The 27,796-nt window shown below is 33.8% G+C and overlaps 6 protein-coding genes and 1 non-coding gene across 15 annotated transcripts; 2 read left to right on the forward strand and 5 right to left on the reverse strand.

Annotated features, from left to right (window-relative positions):
- Positions 1 to 1,710: 1,710 nt before the first annotated feature.
- On the reverse strand, positions 1,711 to 3,891 carry LOC145029150 (uncharacterized). Of its 3 annotated transcripts, none has more exons than XM_078977766.1 (5): positions 3,774 to 3,891; positions 2,683 to 3,074; positions 2,507 to 2,620; positions 2,143 to 2,429; positions 1,711 to 2,073 (listed from the first exon to the last, which is right to left on the reverse strand). In XM_078977766.1, exons 2-5 carry the CDS (start codon positions 3,055 to 3,057, stop codon positions 1,827 to 1,829), a joined length of 1,023 nt encoding a protein of 340 aa, XP_078833892.1. In that variant the 5' UTR covers positions 3,058 to 3,074; positions 3,774 to 3,891; the 3' UTR covers positions 1,711 to 1,826. The 3 variants fall into 3 exon arrangements, with proteins under 3 accessions (XP_078833892.1, XP_078833900.1, XP_078833887.1); XM_078977774.1 differs by lacking the exon at positions 3,774 to 3,891 and adding an exon at positions 3,621 to 3,747 and having other exon boundaries at positions 1,711 to 2,022; XM_078977761.1 differs by lacking the exon at positions 3,774 to 3,891 and adding an exon at positions 3,621 to 3,746.
- Positions 3,892 to 5,462: 1,571 nt separating this feature from the next.
- On the forward strand, positions 5,463 to 17,379 carry LOC145029178 (Tetratricopeptide repeat (TPR)-like superfamily protein). 5 transcript variants are annotated; one of them, XM_078977803.1, is made up of 6 exons: positions 5,463 to 5,720; positions 6,187 to 7,712; positions 7,807 to 7,905; positions 15,787 to 16,025; positions 16,749 to 16,918; positions 17,015 to 17,379. In XM_078977803.1, exons 1-2 carry the CDS (start codon positions 5,606 to 5,608, stop codon positions 7,707 to 7,709), a joined length of 1,638 nt encoding a protein of 545 aa, XP_078833929.1. In that variant the 5' UTR covers positions 5,463 to 5,605; the 3' UTR covers positions 7,710 to 7,712; positions 7,807 to 7,905; positions 15,787 to 16,025; positions 16,749 to 16,918; positions 17,015 to 17,379. The 5 variants fall into 5 exon arrangements, with proteins under 5 accessions (XP_078833929.1, XP_078833909.1, XP_078833922.1 ...); XM_078977783.1 differs by having other exon boundaries at positions 16,749 to 17,379; XM_078977796.1 differs by lacking the exon at positions 16,749 to 16,918.
- Positions 7,624 to 9,249, reverse strand: LOC145029231 (uncharacterized). The gene is made up of 6 exons (XM_078977832.1): positions 9,097 to 9,249; positions 8,705 to 8,966; positions 8,594 to 8,630; positions 8,384 to 8,489; positions 7,990 to 8,100; positions 7,624 to 7,893 (listed from the first exon to the last, which is right to left on the reverse strand). Exons 1-6 carry the CDS (start codon positions 9,202 to 9,204, stop codon positions 7,777 to 7,779), a joined length of 741 nt encoding a protein of 246 aa, XP_078833958.1. The 5' UTR covers positions 9,205 to 9,249; the 3' UTR covers positions 7,624 to 7,776.
- Positions 10,532 to 12,869, reverse strand: LOC145029213 (uncharacterized). Of its 2 annotated transcripts, none has more exons than XM_078977819.1 (7): positions 12,730 to 12,869; positions 11,897 to 12,271; positions 11,548 to 11,809; positions 11,429 to 11,465; positions 11,244 to 11,349; positions 10,992 to 11,102; positions 10,532 to 10,903 (listed from the first exon to the last, which is right to left on the reverse strand). In XM_078977819.1, exons 2-7 carry the CDS (start codon positions 12,002 to 12,004, stop codon positions 10,787 to 10,789), a joined length of 741 nt encoding a protein of 246 aa, XP_078833945.1. In that variant the 5' UTR covers positions 12,005 to 12,271; positions 12,730 to 12,869; the 3' UTR covers positions 10,532 to 10,786. The 2 variants fall into 2 exon arrangements, with proteins under 2 accessions (XP_078833945.1, XP_078833951.1); XM_078977825.1 differs by having other exon boundaries at positions 11,897 to 11,987; positions 12,730 to 12,859.
- On the reverse strand, positions 14,569 to 15,734 carry SDHAF2 (succinate dehydrogenase assembly factor). Its single transcript, XM_078977843.1, has 5 exons — positions 15,602 to 15,734; positions 15,417 to 15,521; positions 15,203 to 15,329; positions 15,046 to 15,114; positions 14,569 to 14,932 (listed from the first exon to the last, which is right to left on the reverse strand). Exons 1-5 carry the CDS (start codon positions 15,724 to 15,726, stop codon positions 14,786 to 14,788), a joined length of 573 nt encoding a protein of 190 aa, XP_078833969.1. The 5' UTR covers positions 15,727 to 15,734; the 3' UTR covers positions 14,569 to 14,785.
- On the forward strand, positions 16,828 to 16,930 carry LOC145027894 (U6 spliceosomal RNA). Its single transcript, XR_013675657.1, has one exon. It is a non-coding gene; the product is annotated as a U6 spliceosomal RNA (small nuclear RNA).
- Positions 17,380 to 19,783: 2,404 nt separating the features above from the next.
- LOC145029253 (uncharacterized) lies at positions 19,784 to 21,273 on the reverse strand. Of its 2 annotated transcripts, none has more exons than XM_078977850.1 (3): positions 20,966 to 21,273; positions 20,336 to 20,789; positions 19,784 to 20,253 (listed from the first exon to the last, which is right to left on the reverse strand). In XM_078977850.1, exons 1-3 carry the CDS (start codon positions 21,076 to 21,078, stop codon positions 19,858 to 19,860), a joined length of 963 nt encoding a protein of 320 aa, XP_078833976.1. In that variant the 5' UTR covers positions 21,079 to 21,273; the 3' UTR covers positions 19,784 to 19,857. The 2 variants fall into 2 exon arrangements, with proteins under 2 accessions (XP_078833976.1, XP_078833982.1); XM_078977856.1 differs by having other exon boundaries at positions 20,336 to 20,775; positions 20,966 to 21,077.
- Positions 21,274 to 27,796: the final 6,523 nt, after the last annotated feature.

Here is a 27,796-nt window from a genome sequence, read left to right on the forward strand (position 1 = left end):
GCAATAAGCTTTTAACACCAATAACACCTATTATGCAATTTACGGATATAACTATTACTTCAATTCGTTCCTTACCAATAAGCTTTTAACACCAAACTCACTTGATTATTATACACGGAGATTGTGAAATTAGGTAAGTAAACAAAAACTACAAAAAATAAAAAAATAAAAATAAAAAGCACTTAACCTGAAAACAATTTTTATCGATTATGCTTTGATTTAAATGAACTAATTTTTGCTGCTGAGATTTGGATAAAGTATTCTCTGATTTGGTTGTGATTTGGATCAAAATGATGGATTTATAAAAGCCTATTGGCGATCGATTATTGATGAAGACGCATAAGAGTAGGTTAATGAGATACAAACGTGATCGTTATTCCGGGGAAAGATGACAATAACATTGGTAGTTGCAGGGAAGAATGAGGTTGCGCCGGTGGTAAGAGATGAAGTCGTGAACAGAAGAGATCGACAACTAAACGTAGAGACAAATGTGAATGTATGATTTTAAACTGATTATCGTTATTTAAAGTGATATTAAATATTTTAAATCATTACTAAAATTAAACATGGTAAAGATTACTATTATACCATTTAACAATTTAATAATTATATAAAATTTGCTAATTTTTTATTGATGCATTCAGGAATACTATAATTGTTAGAAACATTTTAACCTATCTTTCTCTGTGTGTGTGTGTGTATATATATAGTTTTTTTACAGTTTATTAATTGTTTACAAGATTTGAGTACCTGAAGTTGATGTTTTTATTAGAAATTGTATTAATAAACCTAAAAGTTTTACCATGTCAGTTTCAAAATCTAATGTGTTACTACTGAAATAACTTATTTTAGTATCACCGACTTGAGATATATTGTTTATGTTAATATCGTTACCCCAATGAATACATATAAATATGAATATATGATATACATAAACATAAGTATCTTAATAGTAATAATGAACATATCTTGTAATTTCATTCATCAAATGATGGCAAAATACTCGGGTTAATATGAATATATGATATACATAAACATGAATATCTTAATAGTAATAAATGAACATATCTCGTAATTTAATTCTGCTAATGATGCCAAAATACCCGAGCCAACTCGTGTCGTTACTTTAAATAAATTGTTTTCCAAAATTAGGTACGATGAAAATAAAAATGAACGAGGTCTATAAATATTACTTATGTTATGATTAAATAGACTGAATTATGCGTCAGTATTTTTGAATTGTATGTCATATTAGAAATATCATTTGAATTTTAGATAAGAAGTCTCATTGAATTGTGTGTATCATTACATTTATAGCCTCTCTTTATTTTCGATTTTCATATATTTTTATTTTTAAAACATTATTTATATATTTTTATCTTTTTATTTATCTTTGGTGTCATGTGTAATTAAACAGAAAAGCCTAACAAAAAAGTCATAAATATTATTTTATAGTTACAATTACAATAACTAAAGAGACGAAATTATAAATATATAATACAATTAAAATGAATTTAAAAACAATATAAAATAGTCAAAAGAATCATGTCAAATAGGTTTATTAAAGCTACACCTAACCCTATGCCAGCTAAATACAAACTTTGTGTCGACTTTTCGTAGTCTTTTTCGTTTGAGTACTCTTCTGTTTATTTTCACCTATTTTCAGTTTTAGCTATTTGATCAGTTAGAGGTAACATAACTAAAATCGACTTGGCAAATATAGCTCTCTATTCTCCATTCTCTATTAATAGAAAAGTTAACCTCATACATTTTTCAAGTTTCTGAAAGTCACAAAATATTCACAATCTTTCTCCTCCAGTCAACTGTCAACATAACCCCCGAGGAAACAAGTAACAAGATGAAACTGGCACCTCATGCCCTTGCAATTGTGTATGAGATTGAGGAGGATGCATGTACGTTGGTCCACCATAAGGAGTTGTAGGCCGCAAATGCGGAGGAGAACCACAACCATAACCATAATCAGCTGCTGATGGCACAGGGTAAGAGCTGTGACCCAAATACCTGTCAGCATCCAATCCAAATCTTTGATCACACCCATGCATTGTCAAATAGCTGTTAAAAAAACCAAATTTTAGATTACATTTTTCAAAATTACAATTTTGTCCCATTGACATCAGTTACCTTGGGTATGGTTGATGATACGGATGACCTGGCGGGGGTGGGGGGTGATGGGCAGGGGCGACAGCTGGATGGCAATTATGTAAATGTGGGTTTAGGTTTAGCCCGTTTTGCTGACCCAATTGAGGAAGATTATGAATTGGTTGTCTATACGGATTTTCTAAAGGTGAGCTGTTAATCCATCCGTTAATATTATTTGTGGCAGGTATCCTCTGCGGTTCAGGTGCACCATTAGGTGCTGTAGGGTATCGTGCACCGATGGGACGAAACAGTGACAGAAGTGCCCTCACCTGCAATTTTACGAAAATACCCCAAATGGGTATATTGGGAAAATTGGGGAAAATGACAAAAAGAAATTGTGTTTTACCTGTTGACTATTAAGTTCTGGTGCAAATTTTGAGCCTTGATAATTTTCTTTAATGGCATGTTTGAATGTACCTAAGGGGAGTGGAAGAGATTCCTTGTAAATCTTGAATTTTACCTAAAAAGAGAGAATTTTAGAGTATGATTATTTTATATAAAATTATAAATAAAAGATTTAACCTGTGCTGGAAACATGCCACCAAAAGCAGCAGATTCCAAGTTCATGCCTCCATTGGATGATGCCTCGTAGACACCATAAAGAAGCTTCACATCAGTATCAAACAGAAAAAGCTTGGTGCCTGGTTTGATCTTTTCAACAACTTGTCTTCTACCAGAAGGAAGACCAAAAACTCGGTTTATATAACATTCTGGTTTTGTTTTTCCACTACACATGAATATGTAACCACATAATTCCTCTTTTTTATCATTCACAGGAGCAAGAGCGCTGTTTTCTGAAGAATGATGAACAGTGTCTTTAGATATGTTGTTTGTTAACTTCTTGAAATGTTTCTTGGCAGGAGGTCTGCTTGAATCTTGTCCTTGTTTTTTCGCCATGATGAAAACTGTTAGTGCTGCAAAATCAAGATAACACCTCACTGTTAGAAACGCACATGATTCTAAACATTCTAATAAACATGATCTTGCAACTTACTGGGTTTCCTATAAGTTCCCTTAAGCTATATACTGTTTTAACTCAATTCTTTATATGTTTCAAACTTTGAATGAATTCGATAAACTTATTTAATTACACGCAAAACTCAGTACGCATTACAGAAAACAATAACCAGTCCAATTTGATGCACAACCAACTAATTAGAGATGACAAACAAATAATGAAGTAAATTATGTACAGGATTTCTGTAAGATCATCTTTCATTGTTCTTTTTCAAAAATTGCGCAATATTCAATTAAGTTCTGTACGAAAGCTCGATAAGACTGAATTTAAACACACACACATAAACACAGTCAGGGCTCAAAGTAACCCCAAAGAAGGAAAAAAAAAATATAGGTGGTGTTAGGTCGCATGGAATTCGAGATTTGGAATTAAAATCGAATGCAAATTATGAACAAATTTCGTTTGGATTCCTTCCCAAGATACTTGGGTGAAGAAATCTTACATTTCGACATCAACAACAGATTGAAAAGCGCGAGGAAGCAATGTGTTCAAGAATGGAAACAATACGCCCACAAGTTGACAAAAATATACCAAAAACCCTAATTTGTAATCAATAGAACGAACAGACGAAGACAAAAAAAAATGTTGAACTAACCTTAAGGATGAAAGGTCCGAGGGTTTTCGCAGAGAGTAGAGAGTGATTGTATTTGGTAAAATGGGTGGCACAAATATGACTATGTAAAGGATTTCCGCTACCTGGCGTTTTTATAACGGTTAGGAAATGGAATATTTATGGTGTACCGGCGAGGTGTAAGAGTAATTAATCTCATTGACGGTTAAGGTAGAATCTTTTGAAGGTTATAAATAGTTAAATATGTAAGTAGATCTTATGAGTTTTAATAAGATAAATAATTTGTTTATGGAACGAAATTATAGCTTTTTTTTATTAATTTATATGAAGGATTTGAAGTTTTATGTATATTTATAATTTATGTAAGTGTGTATCATATATGTAATAGTAAGTCTTAAGGGGTTGTTTGACTTAGCTTTTTGGAGGTAAAAGATCTTTTTGAAAAAGTTACAAAATATCAGTTTTTCTGATTTTTCTAAAAAGTTAGATTTTTTTTTTTGTAAAATTCAAAAGTAGCTTTTAGAAGTCTTTTATTAAACATCTTTTGCCTATCATCTTTTTCTAAAAAGATTTTTGGTCATTCAAAAGCTAAGCCAAACACCCCTAAATATGTAATAATGTGTGTAGTGTCAAATGTGCATGACGTATGTAATAGTTAGTGGCAAATATGTAATAATATGTGTAGTGTGCATGACATGTACTCAACGATGAATAGTAACATCAGGTGCATATCCTATATGTGATAATGTAAAATTAAGTATGTGTCTAGTATTTGTATTTAACTAACAATAATTAGTCCTTTTGTTATTTGTAAAATATTGCTTACATAAGGATCATTGATCCTATAAAATAAAGCATAACGAAAATTTATGAAATGAGTTTACTCTCAAATTAATATGTTGAAGTTTTTAATTTTTGAATGGTAGATTACATATTTTAAAAATACGATCCAAAAATTCAACTCATATGACCTGATCATTTATCAACAATACCATCCAAGTATTCGAGTTACTCTCTTATCAACAATATCATTTATCAACAATACCATCCAAGTATTCGAGTTACTCTCTTATCTATTATTATTATTATTATTATTATTATTATTATTATTGTTATTTGATATTTTATATTACGATTAATTTTAAAATACAATACGAAACAATACACAAATTATTTCTAGTTTTTATCTTATAATCAATGGATTCTTCTTCATCAAAAGGAGTGAAAATGGTGAAATTATTCTTCGATGTGGAAAGATTGTGATTGTCAGGACATTTTACACCCACGCCTATATAATTTTACACAAATGATAATCATTCAAGTAGTTTATATGTAGATGCCACTGTAGTAAGTTGATCGGGTTGATCCCGTGCTATTAAATGCTTTTAAGAAACAAATTGAAGCAAGATGATGATGCAAATTTAAATTTATGGAAATTAGATTAATTAAAAGCACGAAAAAGTTCCAAATAGTATATAATAGTGTTTATCAGTGATGATAAAACAAATTTATTTGTTTTGCCTTAAAGTTTATTGATGATATCATACATCAATGCTAATATCAAATTGTCCATAATCTAACAATATCTCTTGGTCAAATCAATCACTATATCGGTGTCAATATGAATCGAAATTGGAAGGTATATTGTTATATTTGGGCCAAACTGAGCTGGGCTATGAACTATTGCAGCACTAACTAGAAGCCCAAAAGTGTATTCCTAAACTGCTAAACAGTCGGCGTCCATGTCTCCTCCATCAATGGCGGGCGAATCTCTACAGTTAGAACACTACACGGACAATCAAGCGGGGCTGCTGGTGTTTTTCTTACCAACAGTCATACTTAATTCATTGTAGGCGATGAGGATCGCGATTATTAAACGGATTTATTGGCAGAATAAGCGTACTTGCATCTGGCAATGGCGCTCGAACCACGCAGCATCCAGTATCGGATTTCCTCCTAACGAACCTTCAGGTTACTTACCTCTTCATCTCTCACAGACTCGCTGAACAAAACTTAATCAATTTATTTTTAACTCCATCTATTTCCCTACTGGATTGCGAACACTTTTCGTGGAATTACTCTCATACACATTATTTTGACGCACACAGCATTGACAAAATTGACAGCATCCATCGGAGTTCGCAAATCACTGGCATCATTGTTTCATCTGTTTATTGACACATTATAATCACTTCTCGTAAATCATTGCTCTCATACACGCACTAGTTTTCAGCACACATTATAATCGATATATTTAAAGCTTTGTGTAGAACAATATATGCGATTTCTAAACATAAATGTTAATGTTAGAAAATATTGGTGCTTTATTTTTGAGGTCGAAAAAGAATAGGTTACACTTCAAAGAACTTCTGTTATGAACTTTTCACTTGGAAACTCTTGTGTATATTAAATCCATTCTCCTTTTATGGAACAACAGTTTCAAACCATCAATTGTTACTCCGTTCTCTGGAAGAATGCAAATTTTCAACTAATTCAACATCTGTTAGTGGAACACATGCAAGAATCATTAAACTCGGGTACCAGACATGCCCATCTCTCACATCACTTCTGGTTACTACATATCTATCTTTCAATCTTCTCTCTCTTGCTCGTCAATTGCTTAATGAAGTTCCTTATCACAAATTCAATGTAGTTTCATGCAATTTGATCATTGCAAGTTTCATGAAAATGGGAGACATTGATATTGCCAAGAAAATATTCCGTAAAATGCCCAAACGAGATTTAATATCCTGGAACTCAATGATAGGAGGTTTTGTTAAGAATGTACAATTTCAAGAGGCATTTGGGATCTTCAAAAAGATGTTAAGTTCAAACATAGAGCCAGACAAATTCACATTTTCATCCATAATCACTGCATGTGCTCGTGTTGGAGCTTTAGACCAAGCTAAATGGATACATGGTTTGCTAACCGAAAAAAGAATCGAACTCAATTTTATTCTGAGTTCTGCACTTATAGACATGTACTCAAAATGTGGTAGAATTGAAACATCAAAAGCAATTTTTGAAAGTGTAAGACATGATCATGTTTCTGTTTGGAATGCCATGATCAATGGTCTAGCAATGCATGGTCTTGCCATGGATGCCATTGAAACTTTCTCAAAGATGGAAGCTGACAATTTTTTACCAGATCAAATTACTTTCATTGGAATCTTGACTGCATGTAGCCATTGTGGGTTGACTCAACAGGGTCGTGAGTATTTTGACCTAATGAGAACAAAATACAAGATTACTCCACAACTTGAACATTATGGATCAATGGTTGATCTGTTTGGGCGAGCTGGGCTTCTAGAAGAAGCTTATGAAGTGATTCAAGAGATGCCTATGGACCCTGATGTTGTTATATGGAGGGCATTTCTTAGTGCATGTAGAACACATAGAAATCTTGAGTTAGGTGAATTTGCAGTTGCAAAAATATCAAATCTTGATAGTGGAGATTACGTGTTACTCTCAAACACATATTGTTCAGTAAATAAATGGGATAAATCTGAAAAAGTGAGGAGTATGATGAAAAGGAATGGTGTTAATAAAAGTAAGGGAAAAAGTTGGATTGAAGTTAATGGAGTCATTCATCAATTTAAAGCAGGAGATAAATCACATTGTGAAACGGAATCAATCTACAAGGTTCTAGAAGCATTGATCGGGCGTATTAGACATGAAGGATATGTTCCTGTTACAGAATTGGTTTTAATGGATATATCTGAAGAGGAAAAGGAAGAGAATCTGAATTATCATAGTGAAAAGTTGGCATTGGCTTATGGGATACTAAAATCAACCCCTGGATCTGAAATTAGGGTTTCAAAGAATTTAAGAACATGTCTTGATTGTCACTCTTGGCTGAAATTGGTTTCTAAAGTATTGAAAAGGGTAATTATTGTAAGGGACAGGGCCCGCTTTCACCACATAGAAGATGGTGTTTGTACATGTGGCGATTATTGGTAACTGGTAAGTTATTATGAATATTTGTTACTTACATTACAACAATTTTCATAGCATTTTAGATAATTAATTAACTATCTTGAATGGGAACTAATTTCAGTTTGCCTCCATAAATTTCTGGAAGTTGACTCTCATCAATGTCTTTCAAAAGTGTTGGCTTCAGCTCCTTATTTTCAACAAATATGATCTGCAATGTAAGGTAAACATAAATTCAATTATACTTATTTGCACCATTTATAACTGTGATATCAAGGTGTTTACTTTAGGATGCAGACGCTCTTACCTTTTCCCTTGTTTTTTTATCGATAAAAGGATAAATCATCTTCCATGCTGCCATAAATATGTAAGGAACATGCAGAAAAAACATTTTTCCAAGTCTTTCTGGATAATACTCCTGTCATAAACATCATTTCTTACATCAGAAAATAACTTATACTAGGACTATATGCAAGAAACAGCAACATATTTTTTAATTTTTATTTATCTGTATATTATATCATCCTACTTTCATTTCTTCCTACTACAACATCATACATAGAAAAAATTCTACCTAGTTATAACAGTGTGGCATAACTGAGATTTTTCATAATACAATAAATTGTAATAGAAAAAAAAATGATAGTAAAGTATGTTGCTATTTCTTGCATATGAAAATAAAACATAAACAACATAAATACCTGCAAAATAGAGATGGAGGCAAGATATGCGCGTATATCACTGTTTGAATATCCCCATCCTTCAACATCTGCAATAGCAACAAACTTTTCCTGTCCAGCTGGCATCCTAATATATTCATTTTTCAAAAATCGGTTATCCAGTATTTTTCTAGATAATATTAGTCAAAAATCAGTTATTGAGTATTTTTTTCAGTTCCAATATAGTCATACCTTGAAGTTATTCTTTCAAAAGTGAAGGTCACAAAACCTGTGATTAATCACAAATTAATTAAAGAAAGTATTGAAAATATATATTGGTAAATAATAAGTTAAAGAACATACGCTTGAATTCCTCTAGACCTCCTATTTTATTTTGGTAATGTCTGCCACCAAACACAAGTGTAATCAAGCGTCCACTTCTATCTGTTCCTTGCATGAACAATTTGTTTTGTGCTAATTCATTTGGGATTTCAGATACAGAAATTGAACCATTTGGAACAAATGTTTTTCTCCATTTAACAAACTTTAAAAACATAGCAGAGGCTTTGTCTATATCCAGATCTTGAGCACGAAGAAACCTTCTGATTGTCAAATCATCATACTCCTAATATACAATTCTAATTATTACTCTTACTTTCTTGATCTTAGCATTCAAAAAATCTAGAGATTTATTGAATTAGATGTTAAGAAGAACAGAATATAGTTACTTGTACTTTATGCATTAAGACTTATACCTTGGAGGTGGGATCTTGCTTTTCGACTATATCCCTGATTTGCTTAATCTTCTTGTGTTCTTCTTGGCTGATTTCATTATTCTGCACAATACCACTATCTCCCTCCATCTGTTTTTACTTCCTCTCTAAACTTGTTAATATTTGATTTATTTGGCCACATTTATACCAATTTATATTTTCTGTGTGTCAGTGATTCTCTCTGTAATTATATATTACTTTTACACTTTTGACAGAGAACTTGAATTATGAAATTACTAAATAGGGCTTTGTAAGTTGTTTTTTTTTTTTACTTAATTTGGTCAGAATGACTTAATGGGCATCATAACTAAATGTGGAGGTAAATTTTCACTTAGTACATGTACTACCTATGCATTATAAACATGCTTATAAACTAATAATCATGCAACACATTTTTTATGTGAAACTCAATAATATTGAGATTTCAGAACTACCATCCATATGCATATTGGAAATTGACTGTAGACCCTTGTGGTAACTACCATAAGTGCCAACTGGCGTGTGATAAATTTCCGTTAGCATATGATCTAAAAACGTTCACTTAATGATCATTGTGAATGAAATATGTAACATTGATCATATAAACTAATAAACCACCTAAATTCTTGTGTATTCTTTATTTTCTTCACATTTTGTACTTTCAACTAATTCGACATTTGTTATTGGAAAGCATCTCTCACATCAATGCAGTTACCGCATATATATATATATATATATATATATATATATATATATATATATATATATGATGTTTGTATGTGTGAAGTAGTTGAATGGGTAATGATGTCTGTTTTGATGACGTGCTCTATGCAGAAGGTCTATTTATTTTCTAGACTAAATAAACCATTTACTAAATGACCATTTTACCCTTGCATTCCAAAAAATCTTTGCTTAGTAGTATGAGTTTTTAGCATTTATTTTTAAACAAAAAGCTCCTAAATCAATAACTACTTCAAGTGGCTTTGGCCTTTTGGTTTTATCTAATTTTACTCTTTTAAAAACTAACAACTACTTTTGTTGAACACGTCTGCACAAATAAAAGCTACAACTTTTAGCTTTCAGCTAGTTTTACCAAACACGACCTTATTCTCTTAACCCATTAAGTCATTAGGTTCAAGTTAAATGTTTAACCCATCAAGCCCATTAAGTTAAAAAATAAATAGCACCTTAATCTAAAGTCTAAATGTATATATAAATTTATTTATTTTTAACTTAATACATAGAACATCCTAATGGGCTGGGATGAGGGTGTGTTTATCCATTAAGACGTTATTGAAAAAAAAAAAAAAACATTTCTCTGTTTTTCATAACAAAATTATCCAGCTAGTTATCACTTATCAGCATGCATGCTAATTTAACAAAAATCAAAAATCTTTTATATCTTTATAAACGTTTCTTTGTGATTTCCATTTAAAAATATAAAATGTGGTACATCTTTGTTATTCTCAATTAACTTTTTCCATCACCAATGGTTACACTTTCAATTTATAACAGTCCTTAAATAACGATCAACTGTTGGTGAAATGGTCAAATTTTCATATTCAGACTGTTTATACAGTCCAAAATTGATACAAACTTATACATCATTTATCCATTCAGCAGAAAAAGAAACAGCCCCTTATGACTGTTCCTTTAATGAATGATCTCACTTCTTAGGAGAACATAAACCAAACTAGCTATCTTGAATGGGAACCAATTTCATTTTCCCTCCATAGATTTCTGGAAGTTGACTTTCGTCAATGTCTTTTAAAAGTGTTGACTTCAGCTGCTTACTATCAACAAATACAATCTGCAATGTAACGTAAACATAAATTCAATCATATTTTATTACTTCTACTTCCTGCGCTTGATCTTATTAGCCAATAATTGCACCTTACCTTTTTCTTTGTTTTTTCATCAATAAAAGGATAAATCATCTTCCATGCTGTCATAAATACGGAAGGAGCATGCACCAAAAACATTTTCCCAAGTCTTTCTGGATAATAATCCTGTCATAAACATCAATCTTACTAATTTATACTAGGACTTAATCATGCAAGAAATAGCAATGCTTTGTATCTTAATGACATTGCTTATTGCTATCAGTTACAGATTTTTCAAAATATAAACCATGTAACATCGTTGTAAACCTGCAAAATAGATAGGGAGGCAAGATATCCACGTATATCACTGTTTGAATATCCCCATCCTTTTACATCTGCAATAGCAACAAACTTTTCCTGTCCAGCTGGCATCCTGATATATTCATATTTTAAATATCTGTTATAATAAAATATTATATATATTTACAAATCGGATTCCAATATGGTCATACCTTGAAGTTATTCTTTCAAGTATGAAGGTCACAAAACCTGTGGTTTAATTCTAATCGCAATTAATTTGAGAAAAAAAAAATCGAAAAGTAATAAGTGAGTGTAAGAAACATTAACATACGTTTGAACTCTTCGAGGCCTCCTGTTTTGTTTTGGTAATGTCTTCCACCAAACACGACTGTTATCAAGCGTCCACTTTTATCAGTTCCTTGCATGAACATCTTATTCTGCGCTAATTCATTTTGGATTTCCGATACAGAAATTGAACCTTTTGGAACAAATGTTTTTCTCCATTTAACAAACTTTAAAAACATAGCAGAGGCTTTCTCAATGTCCATATCACGAGCACGAAGAAACCTTCTGATTTCCAAATCATCATATTCCTAATACACAAATTTGAATTATACTATATATATTAAGATAATTACTAGATCGAGTTTGACTTGTACGTTTAGCATTAAGTCATGTACCTTGGAGGTTGGATCTTGCTTTTCAACTAAAGTCCTCATTTGCATAATCTTCTTTTGTTCTTCTTGGCTGTTTTCATTATTCTGCATAATACTATTGTTCTCCTCCATTTGTTTTGTGTTTTAGTTTCTTTGTAAACTTGTGAAATATAGAGATTTATAACTATCTACAGAAACTTATTAATATTTGTATAGCCTGTTGTCGGCTGGTGGCGTCATTTAATTGGACGGTTAATGCTGGCGGTGACTTTTGCCAAATATAATATCTGCCGGGATGGGTAGTTGGATGCGGGCATCATCGTTAAATGCTAGGGGGATTTTTCATTTAGACCCCTTTAATATCTCTTACTTGCATATTTCCTCAAACATCTTTCACATCTAAGGAGCAATAAAATGTAAACCAAGGAGTATATGTTTTTTGCCATTAAAATATGTACATCTTTTTTAAGCACAAATAAGTTTTAGCTAATGTAATGTAACATGACTAAACGTCACAAATATTCAAAATAGCGGCTAATAACAAATTTGTAAACCTAGGGGTGGAATAATGACCAAACTACCAAAATTGGGTATTTCTGTAAATTATGAAAACTTAATTTAACTTTAATGTGCCAAAAAATGGTATTTATAAGACGTTTAATTTCCAGCATCATGGTCATTGATGTCGTATCGTAATCCTATTTTGTGTATATTGAGCGTCCAAACTTTTTAGCCTTTTTTTTTATAAAAAAAAAAAGCGTTGGTGATGTCGTATCATATTCCTATTTTGTATATTGAGTGTGTGATTACATGATTATCGGTATGTATTATGTAAGCAATAATTTTATAAAACTAACCATTTTTAAGGCATTCAGTATTTGGAACATCCATTGGTAACTGACCATTTGTAGTTTCAAAATGAAAAATCTTCAGAGGACTTGAACAAGAAGAAAGAAATATAAGAGTCGTGTTTACTGATAGGAAGGAAGGAAAGCTAGTGAAACGTAAAATAAATAAATAATAGAATTTGAAGACCAATTGAGTATGTGGTCGGCTGGCAATCTCATATTCACGACCGTGATCTACACACATGGCAGTCCATGCATGGTCACTTCTTTTAATTTTAATAATTATTTATAGATCTGATTATATGTTTATTGAAAATTTATAAAACAATATATCTTATTGTTTTTAATTTCCATATAATACAAAATTTTGGTTGTGTTAGATTGTTAATAAATGGTTAAATTTTTGAATTTGCCTGGTTGGATACTTTAGATATGGACGAGAAAGAAATTTTTTAATAAAAAGATGAATCGTGATGGGTTGCTAATAAATATAGATTAAGTATATATGATAACTGTAGCTAGCTTATAAATTAGAATAATAGGGGATACTTTTGTCATTATAGAATTTTATAAAGCATTTACCTCCATTTCCTTTCTAAAATAAATGAACCGGAGAACTAGACTTCTTTTTATTGAGAAAGGAATGGATAATTGTAATAAACTAACTTGCATACCGTGAGAAACAACGGAAACCTGAAAAAGATTAAATGGAAAAAATAACAATATATTTTTAGATCGATATTGTGGCATTAAAATTATTTTATTTGTTTATGTAGAGTTGTGTGGTAATATATACATAGATAAATAAGAATTTGACCGAATTTTTTATTTGATAATATTTTGTATTGAGATAAATTATGGAGAGCTTGATTTGTGATGATTACAATAGTGTAATCAGTTTCAAACATATAAGGTTTAATGGAAAATGACATACAATTTACTAAATTTGTATCAATTTAGACGTCTTTAGAGCATCCAAAATATGAGTTTTTTACTCCAAAAAACTCATGAAAATTCAAAATGCTATTGGATAAGTATTTTTTTCAAACTTAGGTTTTTTCAAGGAGACTGTTATTTAACAAACTCTGTTCATAAGTTTTTTCAATTATTTGGTGGATCTCATATGTCTTTAACTAGTTGTAATCGTATGTTTGTAGCTAGTTGTATATACACAATTTTTTATTATTTATTTTGCATCCATGATTATTTAGGGAATTCATACTGCATAGACAAAGGGATATTCTTATGTATTTTTCAATTTTTAAAAAGATGTAATAACAAGGTTCAACACCCTCGTTGACATTAATAGATACCTTGCAAGATGGTGGTTGTGAGGGTTGTGACAGCATCAGTGGGGTGTTGGTGGTGGCAACAGTGGTGACAGCAACTATAGGGTGGTGGTGGTGGCAGGCTGGTAGCAGCAATAGTGGTTTTTGGATTTAATCCAAATGTGCTCAAAAGATACATCTTTTCACTTAAGGGCATTTTAGTCTTTTTGCTTGACATATGAGTAAGTAAAGGTCATGTAGGGCACACGTTTTTTTTCCAGAATTTAAAATAGTTGGTTGTATGGTGGTTGTGATGGTTGGTGGATTATGGTACTGTTGGTGATTAGTAGTTCTAATTAATGGATAATAAGCAATAAAGAGAAGATAAACAAGGGCAAACTTGTCATATTTAAAAATATAACAGCCAAGTTGTTAGTCTTTGTTAAACTAACGGACCACATGTGTTACCAAAACCCTCCACGGGAACCACCCATGAGAAAAAGCCAATACTATGACCAAAAGTGCAATTTTGGCAACTGTATTTTACTCTAAAAACTAAAAAAGGTTCCACACAATAACAGACTAGTGTATACATTCGATTTTATATCATAACAACATTATAACACGCAACTTATTCAGGCCTGAAAACATCATGCTCTAAGGTTTACAACATCAGCCACTACAGATTAGAAGATCATCCTCATTGTTATGTCATAACACCTTTATTCTTAATACATTTTTTGACATAAGTAAAATTACTAAGCAGCAGCAATTGAGTTATAGAAGAAGAAGAAGAACTACTGATTCCCAACATCAGGGCTATCACGACCTTTCTTGAAATCATCCCATCCTCTCACCCATGGTTGCCCAGGTGTAGCCCTTGTCTGTTTAGATGCATAGCTCTCCAGATTGTTCATCACCTTGCTACGCACCTCATTGAATACCTATTATTTATTACCAAAAATAACTTCCCCAAATCAGCCCACTCTAAACAATCCATACATAAGAAACAAATTAGTGTACATGAATTCAGGTTTTTCAGTAAAGTTTAACTCACAGGATTCGTCTCAATTGCTTCAGGAGGTTGCTCCTGTCCAGTGAGCCATTTCCACAAATCTGGATTTTCCTGCAATTCAAAAGTAAGAAAGATGCATGTTAACCCTATCCGTAATCTGTTACTGGTAATTATTAGCAATAATATTTGTGGAATTTACCAGGTCGAGGACAGTAATAAGCGATTTGATCCCCTTTACATCTAAAGATCCAATGTGATTCTCCACCCAACTTCCTAGAACTAAGTCCAGCTCCAGAAAACCCCTTTGTTTGCTTCTATACAACAATCTAACTCCAATTTACAACAAAAATCAGAAATCGTCATCATCATCAATCACGCTTCTGGAATTCAAATAGGGATATGAAAAAGCAAACCTGTTAGTTAATATTCGCTTGCTTTCTTCGTTAGACAAATCGAAATCTAGGGATTCGACGCCGTCATTAGAGGAGTAGAAACGAGAGAATGAATTAACATAAGGCCTGAAACTTACAGAAAACCATCAATAGAAGAACAAAATTTGGCAAAACACACACACACACACAAGCACAAGATTATGAACCTGTAGAGAGTTTGATACGGAATGGTGGCGTTTGACGATGCGCCGCCGAGTACACGAGCCGGGGCGGCTGTTGAATTAAGGAAGCGTGATATGCCAAACAACACACTTCTTCTGATATTCGCCATGATTTGCTCTGATTGTCGCTGTAAATTAGGAATTGAGTTATTTTATGTGTTCGATTTCAGGGATACGCGAACGCGAGGTGACGTGGCGGAGGAGGGGAAGGCGGTTCTTTGTGAACAACCGTAAAGCACCGTGGCAATTTTGTAGCCACTTGGAACCACAGCAACGTACAAGTGATCACTGCACTGAAAAGTCAAGGATCGAATGTGTTTAATTGCAAAGCACGTCCATATATTCAACAATAATCGTAGAATCTACTGAGGATACAACAGAAAATCGCCAATCAACCCGAATTGTAGAAGTAGGTGATCGTAAAAACCTAATCAACTATTAGATTTTTAGCTTATTGCTTATAGCTTATTTAGCAATAAGCAATAAGCCGTTAAAAAAAAAAAAAAAAAACAATAAGCATGGGGAGGGATGCTTATTAAAATTAGTTTATTTAGCCTAATAAGCTAGATTTTATCCAAACACTTAAATTAACTTATTATAGGAATAACCAATAAGCACCTTTTTTTTCTCTATCCAAACACTCCCTAAATCGACTCGTTTTCTAAAAATTTAACCAGTCCTCTTTTAAAACTTAACTATGTTTGGAAAGTCAATAAACATTTTTTAAAAATAGCTATTTACACGTTACAACCGTTGAGTTAATAATAATACTTGATTTTATGGTTTTAGTCATGAAATTGAAAATCTAAAATGAATTGCATTGGATTGAAGTTTGGATTTGTTTTTAGGGATAATAACTTAGGAGGGTAATAAGGTTTTCAGTTTGTCCGTATTAGGTCACTAAGGTTTTTTTTGTGCGTATTAGACCAATATGGTTATTACCGTTTAGAAAGTCTTTTTACCGGTTTTAACGGTTAAAAGAGATTATTTCTAAACGGTAATAATAACCATATTGGTCTAATACGCACAAAAAAACTTTAGTGACCTAATACAGACAAACTGGAAACCTTATTACCCTCCTAAGTCATTAACCCTAATTTTAAAGACATTGAGAATATATGACTATCAACAGTAAACTACTTCGTTTATAACTCGCGTCGTCCCATATAACCTGCTACACCTCTATATGGCGAAGCTCTTCATCTATAGTCGTCCCTTTGGGGACATCCGATAAAATTTGAACGATACAGAGAAGATTAGCATGGCCCCTACGCAAGGATAACACACACAAATCGAGAAATGGTCCAAAATATTTATTTAACCCTTCGTCGTCTTTTCTGGAATCCTAATTCCCTTTTCAAATGCTAATAGAGTTCAATTGCAATTCTTACGTTTCAGTAGTTCATCAACTGAAGTCATGATCAGACAACATATGGATTCTATGGTCAGAGTGATCTTCTTGTTGATGTCTTCAACCATTTGTGGCAAATAAGGGTGATCTTTCTTTCTATAAAGTCTCCTTTAAATTTTTTACTTTTCCTGTCATTAAGTTTCATGCTTTATAAACTTCCGTTTATGTGTTGTATATAGTATGTATGTATTTGTTTATGTGTTGATTTTTTATTCATTGTGCAACTTCAGTTTCTTAGTTCATGTTGTGGTTTTGCTTTTTATAAAATAATTGATAATAGACATCCTATACAAGTCCCCGTTGGTTTTACATTTCCATTCGTTATCAAATGTAGACATTGATGAGAGGTATCAAAGTAAGATTTTGTTTTTGTACATATGGATGTGTTCATGTAAACATTTAAATGACAAAAAAGAAATTATTGATAAAATGTGGCATATTTATGTAATGAAGATCATCAATCATATGAGTTTATGGACTTAGAAGTTCTGGAAGGGTTGTGAGATAAGTTTAAATGGAAGCAACTATTTTCAGTCAAACAAATCATTCACATTGATTAGTAAGCATGTTTTCTAAGTAATTAGGGTTAATGACTTAGGAGGGTAATAAGGTTTCCAGTTTGTCCGTATTATGTCACTAAGGTTTTTTTGTGCGTATTAGACTAATATGGTTGTTATTACCGTTTAGAAATAGTACTTTTTACCCGTTAAAACCGGTAAAATGACTATTTATAAACGGTAATAACAACCATATTGGTCTAATACGCACAAAAAAAAAAACTTTAGTGACCTAATACGGACAAGCTGGAAACCTTATTACCCTCCTAAGTCATTATCCCTTGTTTTTAATCTAGCGGTTATTATCACTTTAGCCTAACAAACTTTAGTATATTTGTTTAAATGGTTCATCGTGACTTTTTTTTTTTTGCCTTTTAAGGGTATGTATTTGTGTTTTACCGTTTTAAAATGTCATTATAAAATATATGAAGGGGTCACCCGATGAACCCCTTCCTACTCATCAATTTTGATATGCCACATGACATTTGGTCAACTGAAATGGTCCATGTGGCGCCCATATGTCATCCATGTGGATTTTTCCTATTAAAACTATGTCGGTTGTGAAAACCTTTGTTCTCTCTCGTTGCTTTCTTGATCACATCTTCCTAATATCCTCATTCTTCCCTAAATTCAACAATCTCACCATACTCAATCTGTTCCAAAACAAACTCCACGGATCGATTCCTGATTTCATTGGCGAACTACCGGAGTTAGAGGTATTACAACTGTGAGAAAACAACTTCACTAAGTATCCCTTAAGGCCTTGACAAGAACAGAAAGCTACAGATCCATGATCTGTCTTCCAACAAATTAAAAGGTTCACTTCCTCCCAATCCATGCAATGTAAACAAACTCGAAACGATAATCACTTTGGGAAAAAATTTATTTGGTCCGATTCCGGAGTCTCTTGGTGAATGTCAATTACTGAATCAAATCTGAATGGGAAAAATTTTCCTCAATGGTTGGATTCCAAAAGGGCTTTTTAGTTTGCCTCATCTCTTACAGGTTGAACATCAGAACAATCTTCTCTCCAGTGAATTCCTGGTGACAATTCTATGTCTGCAAATCTTGATAAGATCAGTTTGTCCAACAATCGGTTAATCGGTCCACTGGCGGCCACCATTAGCCAATTTTCCGGTGTACAGAAGCTTTTACTCGAGTCTCGAGGGACCTTGTAAAGAAGGAATCGCAAACGTCACCCATCAACCACATTCAAAATCACCACTCTCCGTCTCTGCAAAACTTATTCTTGTTCTTGGCCTACTTCTCTGTTCCATCGCCTTCGCCATTGCGACAATCATCAAAGCTCGATCTATCAAGAAAGCTTGCAAAGCTCAATCATGGAAGTTTACTGCTTTTCAACGCCTAGACTTCATTTACGATGAAGTTATCGATTCTTTAAAGGAAGATAATATCATCAGAAAAAGAGGAGCCAAGATTGTTTACAAAGGCGCAATGCCCAACAATGAGCTCGCTGTAGTGAAAAGATTGCCAGACATGAGCCGTGGTTTTTCTCACAACCATGGATTCAATGTTGAGATTCAAACCCTAGGAAGAATCAAACAACGACATATTGTGAGATTATTAGGGTTTTGCTCGGGTTATACTATATTGGTCCAGTTGATGGACACAATGTTGAAGACCTAGTCACCATTTTTTAAAAAGTCAAGTCAATGCCTTCACTTAATTCTTATAACTTGTGGAAAAAAAAAGTCACGTCATCAAGAATACCAATAATAACAAGTCTCGGGCCTTTTTTGGCAGGTAAAAATAGATTTTATGTCCCTAAACTACCGAAAACAGTCACACTAGTCTATTTAAACCAATATACTAAAGTTTGTTGGGCTACAATGACAATAACCCTTAATCTAGTGATTCATGTATTATTTGATCTAAAGTACTTGAATTTATAATTTGTTCATAAATGGCCACTTTAATTAGATTGGCTCTAATAAAGTTATTTAATTTATAAAGACAATTAAAATTAATAACAAAGAGCAAATTGGTTCTTTGCTCCTGTTAAAAGTCAATTGCTATATCCAGTCACAAATGGTTCTAGTGCTGCTCTTTGTTGTCTTATTTGTTGCATTTGATTATAAGTTGCAACTCTTGGTGGGGTTAACTTTTTCCCATCTTGTATTCAATCAAGTCATTCTTTTTGCATTAATCTAAACATAAACACACACACATACACACACATTATAACTTATCAGATCAAATCATGTCTCATTAAGTCCACTAAGTGAAAAGAATACAGACACAAACTCAAGCTTTTAGAAATTAATCTCACGTCTCTCTGCAAAGAATTTGCCATTAACAGACTGATCCCTAATCAAAGCAAGCCAAACAGCAGTATCAGCTCCTTCCTCAGGTGAAGTCTGACCTGCCCATCCAGTCATGGCAGTTTTCACCCACCCCGGGCAGCAGCAGCTGATATATATCTTCCCACCATCACCTCTTTCAGACAATATCCTACCCATAACCCTAGTGTAACCATTCACTGCAAGCTTCGACAATGAATAATCAGTATTGTTTTGAGGCCATCCTCCCGAGATCCAACTCCCATCTTTCACTTCTTCCAAGAACTTGTTCATAGTTCCATCAATCAGATCTTCAGATAACAACTCCACATCTTCTAATTTCTCTCTCAATCCAACATCCCCGATCCTCTGAAAACACAATTTGAAAAAATTTCAGGTCATGTAGAACGGTAGAAAGTTGAATTTATAGATGAAAGAAGATCGTACATACATTTCTTCTGCCATTAAGTCTTCCCAATCGCGAACTCACATTAACAATCCGAGCACCTTCAGCAGAAGGTTTCATCAATGGAAGCGAAGCTTTAATCATGTTTTTGGTTCCGACATAGTTTGTGTTGATTACCTTTTCAGCGAACTCAACGGAATTATCAAATCCGGTATTATGACTTATTCCTGCATTGTTTACCAGAATGTCTATACCACCATACTTTTTGTTTACCCAAGCATAAAAGGAATCGATGGATTCATGGTTTAAAATATCGAGTTGATGGAAGACGACTTTCAATCCTTCTTCCTGTAGGGTTTTGGTTACTTCTTCCCCAGCAGTAGTGTCTCTTGAAGTAAGAACGACTGTCAATCCATGGAATGCAAGCTGCCGTGCGATCTCAAATCCAATTCCTCGATTGGCTCCGGTCACCACCGCTATTGTGTCTGCAGACCACCACCTAAATTAATGATACTGTAATGATTAATTTTTTGTTCGAGAATTGAGAGCTCTTGAAGTTGAAATTCAGCCATGATGATGATTGCTTATCAACATTTCTATAACTTCAGTCCACGATTGGGGATTAGGGTTCGCTGTAGAAAAAAGTAAACAATTAAAAGCGGGCATTGGATATACCTGTCGTGGTCTGAATAAGGAACTGTACGGAGGCGAGAGATCTCTTGGTGACGTTTCTCTCTACGCTCCTTGGCTCTCTCCTTTTTATTCGTACGTTTCTCTGTAGCGTCCATTATTACATAATCGTTGCGAATAAAGATACTATTTTGCCTGCAACTCGATTTGTTCGGACCACCGACCGGGGGAGGCAGGCTGAGAGAGTGAACGGCGGCGTTATTTTCCCGGTGAAGTCGAGTGTTTTTCTGTTGTCGCTATGAACCTATGAGTCTACGGCTGCATATTGACGCTTAACCAGCCAAGTTTTTTTTTTTTTTTTTTCATCTTGCTAGCACTTTTTTTTTAATATTAGCATCCCTAACATTTTTTTTTTTATTTTCTTTTTTATCGAAATAAAATAAATTATATTTTTAATATACAAACATTTAATATTAAATAACTTATATATTTATAAAACGTAAAAGTTTAATTTTAATGGCAATGTTTTTATTTTTGAACAAAATAATAATAATTCGACAAAAGTGGAACCAATGTATAACTTTTTTATCTTCTTCTTTACTTCTCTGTTAAAAGAACACAGTTTCTTCCCCAATTTTTTAGTTAAAAGAAGGTAACAAATTAACAATAAAAATTGGTCCATTGAGAGCTCAAAATCACCCATAAGTTCATCATCTTTCTTATTACATTGATATATGATTCTTCGATTTTTGTACAAAAGCCCAACCACCGAACACAACATTCTCTTGATTTTTGTGCACACAATTGGTCTTTAATACTCAACGGTTCATGGTTGTTTGACTGCCGAACTCTGACTGATTTTTACCAATTGTTACATATAGTTATACCCTAAGGCTTAAAAATAAAGTTTAGTTCGATTAAGTTTAGAAATTGAGTAGTTTTAAATTGGGATATGCGTAAAATTGAAACGGATAGTAGAGCTCTGTTTCTCATGTGCTACTTGTATCAGGGTAATATTATGTGTCATAAGTACTATTATATACAAAGTCCATTTTCAACACTATCACCTTTCAAGGTACCGGAGTGTACAGGAGTACTATATTAGTATTCCCCCTTCTTTTCTTTTGACGAGCTTCATGTGTTAACGTTTCCTTTTTTCGTGTTGATTGGATGAGTTGTGACATCCCAAAAATAGTGATAAAATTTTTCATTTTTAAAATCATCAAAACCATACATCATGTCTTAACACTATCATAATACAAATGTATCAAAAACATCATAGTAAAATGATCATTGTTGCGGAAATCATAAGGGAATGTTGTGTAGTCAAGTCGGACTCTTCCCCTTGGAACTGAAAGTACCTGAAAATGTTTAAACAACAAACTGTAAATATCAAGTTTAGAGAGGCCCCCAAAATACCTCAAACTAATAAATGGGCTCATCCCAATCATACGAATAGGCCCAATCCAACATAACAAATGGGCCAAACCCAATAACAAATGAGCCCACCCCAACATACAACAAATGGAGTAAGCCCCATAATAAATGGGACCAACCTAGTAAAAATAGGTCTAACCTAACAAACAGTAAATAGGCCCAACCCAGCATACAATAAATGGGCCCAACCCAACATACATATGCAAGAGTCACAAGGACAACTAGCATCCTACAATATAGTGAAAAGATTCACATCGCTAATGAAGTCAAAAGTCAACGGCTTGCATAATCAGGAAATAGGTATTAAACGCCACCTAAATCATCACACAAGATAAACTCTTTGGCTATCTTTCTAAATGTAGAAATTTGACTAAAAGTCAACGAGTCAAAAGTCAACCCTCAAAATCAACAGTCAAAGCTAAGGTCAAAATTACCAACAAAGGCCCTTAACATCATGGCCTCCCTTTGACCACGTCGTGGGCAAAAAACGCCAAAACAGTCGACGACTCCCCAGTTGCCACATCGTGGCAGCCTAATGGCCATGGCGTGGGAACTGGGTCTGAACAACTTTCCATGAAGTTAGTCAAATGATGCAATATATCCTAGAATTCAAGCAAGGTTTCCAAATCACCACCATTTCCTAAATCTAAGAGATATAATGCTCTTGGGACATAGAGAAACCATAAATTTGAAAACTTTATCTCTTCGATCCATACAACAATATCAAAAGGGACCATAATATGACATAAAGTCTAGATCTATGGAGAAAAAATTAAAAGATGGAAGCCTTAGGACTTATGTAACGTCCGTATATCAGGGCTAGTCAATTTAGAGACAATGAGCGTTAAAAATGACTTTTTGTTGGAAGATTATTTAGAAGAAGCAATCTTAACTAAGTTTTAGTATATGTTACAAGGATTCCTTACATATAAAGAATACCGAAATCCGAGTTATAACGAAGAAGTTATGACCTGTCGAAGTTTCGCGACAGAACTGGCACAACACGGCGCGATGTAAATAGTGAATTTACGATAGAGTGATATTTGGATTTAGCTATCTAAACAAAAGTCGTATAATACGTTAAACCGAGAGCGTGCATGAAAAGAAGGCCAAAATTTGACTTCGTATGAGGAAGTTATGATTTTTCAAGGTTTCAGCTTAGCAGTGTACAGCCCGAAGTTTGAATACGAGACCGAGCAATATTTAGCCGAAACATTCTAAATGATAATTGAAGATCTCGTCGATTGTAGTCCAACGGTGAAAACACAGAGGAAAACGGACGACAGGTGAAGAAGTTACGAGTTTATAACGGAGTTTTCCTGTCCCGGCCTACTAAAAATAATATATAAATAATATAATAAAAATAAAGTCAAAGTTAGCCGACGAGGTCTGAATGAAAGTTGTAGATCTTATTTTTACCTACGCGTCGATATAAAAAACGTTGAAAACGAAGTTCGTATGCGAAAGTTATGAATTTCTGAAGTTCGGGACGCGAAAACCCAAAACTGTCAGAGTTCACGATGTGAATACAGTGTTCACGACGTGAACTCAATATTTACGACTTTTGGAGCCTGATAGACGCAAGTCGCGATGACGCACCTAATGACTACTGAACTCACGACGTGAATCCAGAAAAATGGTCCTATAAATAGAATTCAAGGGGCAACCGAGTTTAGTTGCTCAATCTCTTCTCTTCCACTCCCGATACCTTCTCTAAGCCCTATTTTAACCCCCCAAAGCCCTAGTATCATCCCTAGACCCGAAGCAAGTCCCGAAGCCCGAACATCCCGAGAAGAAAAGAGTTTCCGAGCCGAAGCTCTGCCTGCGAGAAGCCCGATTTTTGTGATGATCTCCCGGTTTCACCGAAGAATACCACTTCTACAAGCCGTAGTGCTGTCCGATCATCTTCTGATCAAGTGAGTGTATATTCTATTTCATAAACACGATTTTAATACAAGTATTGTTTGAATGTATTAAGTATATGTTTGGTGTGAGTGTGTAGTTACTTTCTTCTAACACATAGATATGAAGTATTTGCTATGAAATATGTGTTATGTGTTTATATATTGTTTGTTTATTTGAGATGGATGTTGGATGAATGTTTTATATAGGTTTGTATATGATTTAAACTATATATGTGATTTATATCTACAAATATGTTGGGTAGAACATGGGTAGATGGAATAGTTAGTGTGTGATGAGAGATGGCATGAGTAAACCCTGGTGACTATGAATCGTAGTGCCTATTAGATAAACCTTGGTGACAATGTGACTTTGTGCCTGTTAAGTGAACCTTGGTGACTATGGAGTTAGCGCCTGTTAAAGTAAACCTTGGCACTATGGCGTTAGCGCCTGTTAAAGTAAACATTGGCGACTATGGAGTTAGCGCATGTTGAGTAAACCTTGACGACTATAGAGTTAGCACTTGTTGAGTAAACCTTGGCGCCTATGGAGTTATCGCATGTTGAGTAAACCTTGGCGACTATGGAGTTAGCGCTTATTGAGTAAACCTTGACGACTATGGAGTTAGCGCTTGTTAAGTAAACCTTGGTGACTATGGAGTTAGTTCCTGATAGCTATGCATTTAGTACCTGATAGATAAACTTTTGGCAGCAATGGACTTCATGCTGATTCCTTAGGTAAATCCTTAGGAACGAATGAATAAAGGATAGTTAATTCTTAGGGTAAAACCTTAAGAAAATAGAAGATAATGGGGATGGGTAATTGGGTTGATCGTTTGATGATTAAATATAATAATTATATTACTATGGGTTGAAAACCCTATATGCTCACTAGGCTCCCAAGTCTTCCCCGCTCAGTTCTCTTTGCATTACAGCTAATAGCACAAGAGTATAAGTTGGTGGACTTGACGAGAGATTTTGGATTATAGATCAGTAGTTATAAATAACTGTTGTAAGGTCTATTTTATACTGTTTATGCTTTTGGTCTGTATCAGAACATGACATCCCGAGATGTTTTTATTTAATGAAAATACATTTCTTTAAAGAAATGCTTTGATAAATTCTTATCACGTTTTGTTTTAGGAACAAATTCCGCAACTGTTTTCTGTAAACGATTACTCTGATTTTAAAACAAAGCATAAACAAATCAGTTTTTTCTATCCGTGAAAATGGGGATGTCACAGTTGGTATCAGAGCATTAGTTTAAGCGAACTAGGAATTTGTAGGATTTCTAGACTTAAACTTAGAATGCTAAGCGATGATTGTGAGATGAGTGTCTACCATATTTTAAGACACGAGCACTAGTATATTTTAGGAATGATGCATAAAATGCTTTTATGTGCTAAATGTTATATGTTTGCCATATATGATGTTATTTGTTCGGATCTATGGTGTGTTGCCAACCGGATCTGGAAACCTTATGTGTTTAGGATTCTAAGCGTGCGATTACAGTATTAGAAATAGCATGTAGACGTTTCGGAGTGATAAGGAGACTTATACGTCTGTCGTAAATAAAGCTTTCTGATCTTAAATTCTCGCTCGATACACCGAATGTCTGCTTGGATGTACAAAACGTTATGGTGAAGACTCGTAGAGAATTGAGTAGATGGAGGAAATGAAAGTCTTATGATAGTGAATGACACTTATCGGAATATATCGTAAGAGTGGTATCTTGCCTTTAGTTTATGTCTGATAAAATAACGGAACGTTCAGAGGAGTACGGTACATCTGAAGTACACATTCGATTGGCAGGATGATGGAACGATTGGTGTAATTCTTGAAGTTGTCCCATAATCTGGAATTTCCATCACCAATCGAGTTGAAACATGATTGATGATAGAAGATACGCATGGAAGAAGTTCTAGTAGAGTCTAGGATAATTTTTAGGACACATTCGTATGTGTTAATTTTTTTTGTGATTTTAGGACTTGGGGACTACGAGATAATACTTGGGATGAGTATGAATATGTGTGAATAGTAGTAGAGATCTATACTACTGGAAGCACATGACTCATGCGTGGATCAGGGAATGTCACAAGGTTACCAAGAAGCTTGTAATTGAGTTCGTTTTTATTCAAGTATGTCGTTACCATTGTTTCAGTAATGACTAAAAATACGAATGATATTCTGACCCTAGTGGTCATATCAAATTAAGTCCGACTACGATGAGTTTGTTACGTGGTTCATAGAACCAAGTTCAAGGTAGCATCTGACTCAAGTCAGAAGATTAAAATCAATGTGATTGATAGCATCGCGCTCGTTGTTAAGAAAGCTTGTATCTAGAAATGCTACATGTAAAAATGTGATTAGATCACATTAGAATATGAAGGAAGGTATATTCCATTCTAGAATTTAACTCTAAGAGACTTGAGTCTAAGCGTTGCATCATACGATGAGAGGTCATTAGAACACGAACCATCAGTCTGTTACAATAGATAAAGGAAAGTACTTATTCTAAGAAGAAGGTGTTCTCAGTAAGGATTTATTTTGTAACTCGAAGGTTACGATTGAAAGTCCAACATAGTACGAAGGGCAGATGCAGGATTGAGCATTGCGTGCTATCGAGAAGTCCAAGAGTTAGATACTCTTTCGAGGAAACATAGAACTTACAGTTATTACCTAGGATGAAGAGATAACGTATGAAATCATTATACAAGTCCTATTTCGTTGATGATTCTAAGACGTAATCATCCTAAGGGGAAGATAATTGTAACGCCCGTAGATCAGGGCTAGTCAATTTAGAGACAATGAACGTCAAAAATGACTTTTTGATGGAATATTATTTAGAAGGATTAATCTTAACTAAATTGTATTATATGTTACAAGGATTCCGTACATATAAAGAATACCGAAATCCGAGTTATAACGAAGAAGTTATGACCTGTCGAAGTTTTGTGATATAACCGACACGACATAGAGCGACGTAAATAGTGAATTTACGATAGAGCGATATTTGGATTTAGCAATCTAAACAAAAGTCGTATAATACGTTAAACCGAGAGCGCGCATGAAAAGAACGCCCAAATCTGACTTCATATAAGGAACTTATGATTTTTCAAAGTTTCGGCTTAGCAGTGTATAGCCCGAAGTTCAAATATGAGATCAAGTGATATATAGTGTAACACTCGTAGATCATGGCTAGTCAATTTAGAGACGATAAGCGTCAAAAATTACTTTTTGATAGAAGAGTGTTTATAATAAATAATCATAACCAAGTTGTAGTATATGTCACAAGGTTTCCGTGCATATAAAGAATGCCGAAATCCGAGTTATAACGAAGAAGTTATGACCTGTCGAAGTTTCGCGACAGAACCGGTATGATACAGTGCGACATAAATAGTGAATTTACGTTAGTGCAATATTTGGCCTTAGCGATCTAAATGAAAGTCGCAGAATATGTTAAACCGACAGCGTGCATAAAAAGAACGTCCAAATCTGACTTCGTATGAGGAATTCGTGATTTTTCTCTAAGTTTTAG

This window comes from Lactuca saligna, chromosome 1, assembly GCF_052625555.1.
Source record: "Lactuca saligna cultivar CGN05327 chromosome 1, ASM5262555v1, whole genome shotgun sequence".
NCBI lineage: Eukaryota > Viridiplantae > Streptophyta > Magnoliopsida > Asterales > Asteraceae > Lactuca > Lactuca saligna.

What these genes read in the sequence shown, in the direction of transcription:
- LOC145029150 (XM_078977761.1), bottom strand. An exon ending in CAGAACTTAATAGTCAACAG is followed by an intron (nt 2,430 to 2,506) that starts GTAAAACACAAT and finishes GTAAAATTGCAG; the next exon opens with GTGAGGGCACTTCTGTCACT. An exon ending in TATCATCAACCATACCCAAG is followed by an intron (nt 2,074 to 2,142) that starts GTAACTGATGTC and finishes TTTTTTTAACAG; the next exon opens with CTATTTGACAATGCATGGGT.
- LOC145029178 (XM_078977783.1), top strand. Translation starts at nt 5,606, where the DNA reads ATGAGGATCGCGATTATTAAACGGATTTATTGGCAGAATAAGCGTACT. An exon ending in TCCTCCTAACGAACCTTCAG is followed by an intron (nt 5,721 to 6,186) that starts GTTACTTACCTC and finishes ATGGAACAACAG; the next exon opens with TTTCAAACCATCAATTGTTA.
- LOC145029231 (XM_078977832.1), bottom strand. Translation starts at nt 9,204, where the DNA reads ATGGAGGGAGATAGTGGTATTGTGCAGAATAATGAAATCAGCCAAGAA. An exon ending in CCTCCATCTCTATTTTGCAG is followed by an intron (nt 8,101 to 8,383) that starts GTATTTATGTTG and finishes TGTTTATGACAG; the next exon opens with GAGTATTATCCAGAAAGACT. An exon ending in ATAAAAAAACAAGGGAAAAG is followed by an intron (nt 7,894 to 7,989) that starts GTAAGAGCGTCT and finishes CTTACATTGCAG; the next exon opens with ATCATATTTGTTGAAAATAA.
- LOC145029213 (XM_078977819.1), bottom strand. Translation starts at nt 12,004, where the DNA reads ATGGAGGAGAACAATAGTATTATGCAGAATAATGAAAACAGCCAAGAA. An exon ending in AGGCCTCGAAGAGTTCAAAC is followed by an intron (nt 11,466 to 11,547) that starts GTATGTTAATGT and finishes ATTAAACCACAG; the next exon opens with GTTTTGTGACCTTCATACTT. An exon ending in CTTGAAAGAATAACTTCAAG is followed by an intron (nt 11,350 to 11,428) that starts GTATGACCATAT and finishes TGAATATATCAG; the next exon opens with GATGCCAGCTGGACAGGAAA.
- SDHAF2 (XM_078977843.1), bottom strand. Translation starts at nt 15,726, where the DNA reads ATGGCGAATATCAGAAGAAGTGTGTTGTTTGGCATATCACGCTTCCTT. An exon ending in CCGTATCAAACTCTCTACAG is followed by an intron (nt 15,522 to 15,601) that starts GTTCATAATCTT and finishes TGTAAGTTTCAG; the next exon opens with GCCTTATGTTAATTCATTCT. An exon ending in AAGCGAATATTAACTAACAG is followed by an intron (nt 15,330 to 15,416) that starts GTTTGCTTTTTC and finishes AATTGGAGTTAG; the next exon opens with ATTGTTGTATAGAAGCAAAC.
- LOC145029253 (XM_078977850.1), bottom strand. Translation starts at nt 21,078, where the DNA reads ATGGACGCTACAGAGAAACGTACGAATAAAAAGGAGAGAGCCAAGGAG. An exon ending in CCTTATTCAGACCACGACAG is followed by an intron (nt 20,790 to 20,965) that starts GTATATCCAATG and finishes TCATTAATTTAG; the next exon opens with GTGGTGGTCTGCAGACACAA. An exon ending in GACTTAATGGCAGAAGAAAT is followed by an intron (nt 20,254 to 20,335) that starts GTATGTACGATC and finishes TTGTGTTTTCAG; the next exon opens with AGGATCGGGGATGTTGGATT.